At 33.2% G+C, this 6,831-nt stretch overlaps 1 protein-coding gene across 6 annotated transcripts; it reads left to right on the top strand.

Annotated features, from left to right (window-relative positions):
* Nucleotides 1–3,774: 3,774 nt before the first annotated feature.
* LOC149199083 (syntaxin-124-like) lies at nucleotides 3,775–6,353 on the top strand. Of its 6 annotated transcripts, none has more exons than XM_089402288.1 (3): nucleotides 3,775–4,386; nucleotides 4,604–4,697; nucleotides 5,158–6,353. In XM_089402288.1, the coding sequence occupies exon 3, from the start codon at nucleotides 5,167–5,169 to the stop codon at nucleotides 6,091–6,093; it is 927 nt and encodes a 308-aa protein (XP_089258414.1). In that variant the 5' UTR covers nucleotides 3,775–4,386; nucleotides 4,604–4,697; nucleotides 5,158–5,166; the 3' UTR covers nucleotides 6,094–6,353. The 6 variants fall into 6 exon arrangements, with proteins under 6 accessions (XP_089258414.1, XP_089258412.1, XP_089258413.1 ...); XM_089402286.1 differs by having other exon boundaries at nucleotides 5,155–6,353; XM_089402287.1 differs by having other exon boundaries at nucleotides 5,152–6,353.
* Nucleotides 6,354–6,831: the final 478 nt, after the last annotated feature.

Below are 6,831 nucleotides of genomic sequence, written 5' to 3'. Positions count from 1 at the left end.
ATTTAATGTGGAAATTCCCTCTCCATAACTGTGCAATCCAAACATAGTTCCTCAACTGTTTTCATGCACCATCTGTACAACTCAGAAAATTATACAAATAATAGTACATTGTCCCTGAACTCTAATCTCAATTGGGTCTTCCTTTGAATTGACATGTATGAGATTTTTATGAGTGAATCATCGGTTAACTGGTGTGGTACTAGTGATGCACTAGTGCACTACTCCACTACTAGACCTCTACTAGTTCCTCCAACAGTTACAACTATTTTAACTGACTATAACTCAGTTAGACTGAGTTATCTATTTACAACTCAAAATAGCTCAACCTGGCCCCCTACAATTTAGGGATCACTCTACATGAATCTAGATAGACTTCCAACTCGAATTTCCTATGTCAATTAAGTCAATTTAACTTAATTAACCATTACAAGTTGCTATGAAAATATAATTTCAATTTAATTCAAGGACAAATTAAATTGGAATTTCTAGATGCTATTTTTAACATTTCTTGTTTCTGTTTTCAACACAAAGGAGGTAGATGGTACATTGTATAAACAACCAATGGGAAGTTTGAATTATCTTACTACAACCAGAATTGACATAGCATACTCTATTAGTGTGTTAAGTCAATTTATGGAGAGACTTCTAGAAAGCCATGGGAAAACAAAAAAATGAGTCCTAAGGTATCTTAAAAGAACAATTAATTTTAGTCTTAAGTATACTGATTCATTTGATGTTGAGCTGACAAGTTACTCAGATTCAGATTGGGTTGGTAATCCGGATTATAGAAGATCTACTACAGGCTATGCATTTAGTATTGGATCCCGAAATGTTTCATGGAGCAACAAGGAGCAGCCTATTGTATCTTTGTTATCTATAGAGAAAGAGTATAAAGCCTTGTGTGCAACAACCTGTGAAGTTGCTTGGTTGAGGCAAGTTATTCAAGATATTGGAGAAGAACAAAAGAAGGCTACAATAATCAAATGTGACAACCAAAGCTCGATCAAGTTGGAAAATAATCCAATCTTTCATGCAAGGACAAAGCATGTTGATGCTCAGTTTCATTTTATTGGAGAGAAGATACCATCTAAAGAATTTTTTCTTGAATATTGTAATACTTGTGAAAAATGTTGATATTTTCACAAAGCCCACTAGGAAGATAAAATTTGAATTGTCTAGGGAGATTTTAGGCGTGGAATTCAATCCTTTCTCCATTAAGGGGGGAACTTGAAAATAATGGAGAAAAAAATAGTTAGGTTGTTTGGATTTTTGTTGTAATTAGGAATTAGATCCTATTTTATAGGAGGTTGTTTCATCTTTCTAACTAAATGTATATGTATAAGACATGTATTATTTAATTTGTTAATTCAATGAGAAATCCAATGTTATGGAAACCTCAGGGGATCCTCACCTGAAGACTGCAATTTCATTTAATTTGATTTTGTCTTCCTAAATTTTAGTGTATGTTCATAAAAAAAAAATTGGTTATTAATAATAACTACCACTTTCATATGAAATATGAATGCAAATATGACAACTCTTTAAATGACAATGTCTTTCAAATGTGTGAAAGACATGCTTGCAGTGAGATTTTACTTTTCTTTGAAAAGAGTGATTCATGTGGCATCAAGTGACTAAGTATGCAAAGTTAAGGAGTGAAATTTGAGGAATGTGTATGAAAAAATGGAAATTGAGAAAATGCAACACAATGTGGCTTTGTGGGAATATAGGGAAATGGTCTTGTCAATGATCTTTTGCACTCCTCTAAGTTCATGAAAACGGCTAGGTATTTGAATACATAGAATTGCAGAGTCTAGGAAATGTAGAAGTTGGTATATGTAAATCTCCACATTCTCATGAAACTAAATAAGTGCAGGTCATTATAGAATATGGGAATGCAAAGTTGATGCATGGAAATCTATACATTGTCATGGAAATAAATAAGTATTGGAGTAGCGTGGGATATGGGGAATGTGGAAAATAGGAAATATTATTCTCCACATTTACACCAGGAATTTTCTAGGTTTAGTGTTGTGGAAATACATCATTTGAATTTTTGAATGTTTATATTTCCACATTTTCTAAAAGTTTGAAGAAACTAAGGGTTGATATATAGGATTATTAGCTAATGAAAAATGGAAAATGAATCACAAGGACGTACATATATTAATTAAGGAACATTAATCAACAATAAATAAATTTGATATTGGAATATTTTACTTAATATATATGGACATTCACATATTTGGTTTATAGTTATATTGAAATAAGATTTTTTTTTACTTTTAATCATTATATATATACTTGATATAAAATTATTTTACTTAAAGTGGACATTAAATTTTTGTATATATATAATAAGTTCAATGTCTTCTCGTTAAAGGAGTGACATGACGAGAACTCATAAGGTAATTTTCAAAAAGAGATTCCAAATATTACTAGCTTAGATCCATCTTAACTCCTAATCTACCAAACTTTGAGAGGGATCAAATCTCTTTTCACTCAAAAAGAGGTTTGCATTTCAAGATATTTGATCCCTTTCAGAGCTTAGTAGATCCAGAGTTAAGCTGGATCTAGGCTGATTTAATTATTAATTATAATTAATTATAGATATGGTTATAACTATAAATAACTATAATTATATATATATATATATATATATATAATTTGTTTTGATGGATTCAAAATGTCAAACATGATATTACAACATCTCTACTATTGGACTCTAAAGCGCATCTTAGCTCAACAATAATTAACAAGCGGATATTATGATATAAGAAGTCAATATATCAAAATCAAGTAAGAATTAACCACCACCAAGATAAATGAAAAAGAATGACATATAAGAATCAAATGAATGACATATAAGAATCAAATACATTATTACTATCGAGCTTTTTCTTCCTAGAAAAAAAGAATCAAATACATTATCTCTAAAAAAAACACATTTAGAGAAAAAAAATCAAACTAACATTACAATTATTTAATTATTATGTTAGTAAAAAGGTTATTGTTTATGGAATGCTTTCATTAATTTTTTAATTAATAATATATCAAAATCTTTTTTCTTTTTCATAATATACTTGTTATTTCATAGAAATTAAAGTATACAAATTATTATACAAATACATTTTCCTAACAAATCTGTCAAATGCTATGGCATTCCACTAATTTAGAACAAAAACAATTAAATATAAAAAACATGCAAGGTCTTAACAATTATAACCACATAAATTCCAAAAATATTGAGATATATCAAAATCTATAAAATAAAAAAGGTAAAATTTATCAAAATCTTTAAAATACTATAACTAAACTTTAATCAATATTAAATATATCAAAACAAATTCCATAATTATTAAATAACATAATCATTGTAGGTTCAATTAACTATAAAATGTCACCATTACTAAACATTTAATTAAAATTAACATTTAATTAGAGGTAATTTCAGTTTCCATAAAATCTAAGTTCAAATCTTACCAAGAGAGATTAAGGGTGGAAGAGCACATATCGTGAGAGAGTGAGGATGAGAGAATTCAACATCACCCTGAGTTAATAAATTTGGAGTAAAAAAATAAAAAAGTTAGTAATGATGATGACATTTCGCTAACCTCACAGGATAAGGATGGGGTGGGGTTACTGCAAATCAATTCTAAACCTCAAAATTTGCAAATCAATTCTAAAGACTAAATCTCAAAAAACCAAAATTGGTGACCAGCCCTGCATTTATTTTACTTACATCCTCTTACCAGACTGGGTTGTTAAGCCTTAGCATTGCATTGGTCAAGTGTTGTTCGAGAATACACTGATAGACCAAGTCATATGTTTGCTTGTCAAGGCAAACGTTTAATTATCAAAATACTGAAATGTGACGTGATTCCGTGTTCGATTCCGAGGCTGTGACACATTCCCATAAATACTTTATAGGAACAGTATGAGTTGACCAGGTCAGAGATCGTTTGGGCAGGTCTGCCATATATTCACGAGCATTTGGAATCGATGAAACTGACATTCAGAGCACGGAGCAATTTGGATATTGAATTAAAAGTGCGACCAGGGAAGGGGGCTTTAATCTGTTAGAGAAGGGACAATTCCCACCTCAGATCCCTAAATATTGGCTTTTGCTTCGTTATTGGCTATTTTCGTCTTGTGTCACGGATCAGTCGGGGTCGATTTCGATAGCCACATTCTCCACGGTTTTCTCGTCATTTCTCGGTCGCTTTGGCTGCGTCACAACTCTTATTTCGAATTTTAAAGCTTGGGGCGTGGAGTTTATCTTCCGATCTCAGAGGTTTGATGATCTAAATGCAGTAAATTTTGTAAATATCGGAGAATTTGAGTTGACACCGTAACATTTGGATATATTCGAGCGCATCTGCACCTGTAAGTAGTATCCTGAGCCGACGGATCTGGAAATTTGCAATATCCTTTACATTTTTCGTTTATACTTGGCAGTTTGAGCTACGATTGCGGTAGCTTGTGGTTTAATTTTCCAATTTTGTTCAAACGTAGCAGAAAATCACCCCTTTGTCAAAATTTACTTATTTCATGCTTCATTTTGGACAAGCGGTGGTTATTTTTTAGGTAAATAAATGTGCAGGTCTTCATTTTAATTTCCATAGATCTACTCTCAGTATACATCCTCAGCATTTCGGATTATCTCTGTACATGCTGGAATCTTCGAAGCTTATCTTGTAATTTCCTAAACAAACGTTCGTTTTTAGCCTCCTTGATGAATTATAAAGAAAAATTCGTGTTATTTGCATGCTTTTATGTGTGAAACTATGTTTGATCTCCAAGTTGAAGAGTTCATTGAAATAATTCATTCTTGTTAAAAATGAATTGCATACCTTCCAATCTTCTTCAACTGTAATATAATGCTTTTCCAGAGGATCTGTCCCTTATATTTCACTTAAATTGGAAAATTTTTAAGCAGTTTTTTTCTGCAATGTATTGAACCTTCAAGGATTTTATCTAATTTATATAAATAAATTCGATTCTATAGAAATTTATGTGATTTTTCGGATCTTTTTGCATTTCGTTTTACAGAAAACCAATCGAGGAATGTTAACGCTTAAATTTTCCATGAAATCTCTCTGTATCAATTTTCATTTTAACAGATGTTCTTTTGCATTTTAATTTGTGAAGCAGCAGATTGACAAAATGAATGATCTTTTCTCGAGATCCTTCAAAAACTATGCGAATCTTAAGGAGGATTCCAGAAGGGATTTAGAGGCGGGGTATGATGTGGAAATGGTAGGCATTAACGAAGAAAAAAACCTAGGACAATTCTTTGAGGAAGTTGAGGATGTGAAAAATGATATGGAATCGGTGGAAGGACTGTCAAGGAAGCTGCAAGCTTCACATGAAGAAAGCAAAACCATCCACAACGCGAAAACCATAAAGAATTTGAGAGACACGATGGATAAAGATGTGGAAGCAGTACTAAAAAAAGCTAAGTTGATTAAAGGGAAGCTTGAAGCTCTTGATAAGGCCAATATTGCAAGCAGGAGACTACCAGGCTGTGGGCAGGGTAGTCCTACAGATCGAACTAGAACTTCAATAGTGAATGGGTTGAGAAAAAAACTGAAGGATATGATGGCAGAGTTCCAGATGTTGAGACAAAAAATTATGGCAGAGCACAAAGAAACAATAGGAAGGAGATACTATGCTGTCACAGGGGAGCAGGCAGATGAAGAAACAATCGAAAACATGATATCAACAGGGGAGAGTGAAACCTTCCTTCGAAAGGCAATCCAAGAGCAGGGTCGAGGCCAAATCCTTGACACCATCCACGAGATCCGAGAGCGCCACGATGCTGCCATGGAGATTGAAAGAAATTTGCTTGATTTGCATCAGATTTTTCTGGATATGTCTGTGCTTGTTGAAGCACAAGGAGAGCAACTTGATGACATTGAACATCATGTTACTCATGCATCTTCCTTTGTCCGCCATGGAACTCAGCAGCTTCAAACTGCCAAAACACACCAAAGAAATACTCGGAAATGGACATGTATAGGCATTATTGTGTTACTGATTATCATTCTTGTTATTGTTGTTCCCATTGCTACTAGTCTTAAGCCTAAATGAACAGTGTCCGGAATCCGGGAACATCAATGGTTGAGGATGAAAGGGACTCGCAGGAATTTGTTCTCTGATTTATGATTTACTCAGTCCAAGTGTTTCTGAGCATCCACCGGGACAGAATCCATGTGTAAGGTTCATAATAAAATGGAATAGTTAATCTCTGACCTGTTGAATTTTGATGCAATATATGTGTACTCTATCATCATTCACTCTGCATTCAACCCAGTTATTCTGAGAGAACAGCTTGATTTCTGATCGTGTTATATACTTGTATTTCTATATAAGGTTTGGTTAATTTAATGTGCAATACCCTCCTAAGATGGAGTTTCCATAAATTGGTGTATTAGCTAGTATCTTCTACAATTGTTGCGGACAGATTGTCCAGCATATTGTAAAAAACCATTGTACAAGTATTTTTTCTGCTGCCTTCCTGAAAGTCAAAAGCTGTCCTTCTGGGTTATGTGACATTCTCCCAATCCGTGAATTCCTTAAGGTGTCTGTATTAATTATCTGTAAGAGCATGTGGGAAGCTAGGAAGCTTTCCACTTCTTTGATCAGAGGGAACTTTTCTGACAGTCGTGGTAGATGGGATTTGGCATGGCGTCCTATTAAAATTGGTTGAATCAGGGGTAGTGTATCTTTTGAGTGTCTAGAATTTTAGGCCTGTAAGTTGAAGAAAAATATTCTTTTGGAGCAATATTTCGGACTTTGCATCTAGGGACTAGAAGGACTGAAGAGAGT

The sequence above is a fragment of the Pinus tabuliformis genome, chromosome 2_1 (assembly GCF_031772625.1).
Source record: "Pinus tabuliformis cultivar Carrire ecotype Pingquan chromosome 2_1, CPIR1, whole genome shotgun sequence".
Taxonomy (NCBI): Eukaryota; Viridiplantae; Streptophyta; class Pinopsida; order Pinales; family Pinaceae; genus Pinus; species Pinus tabuliformis.
This window is presented reverse-complemented; position numbering and strand designations above follow the sequence as displayed.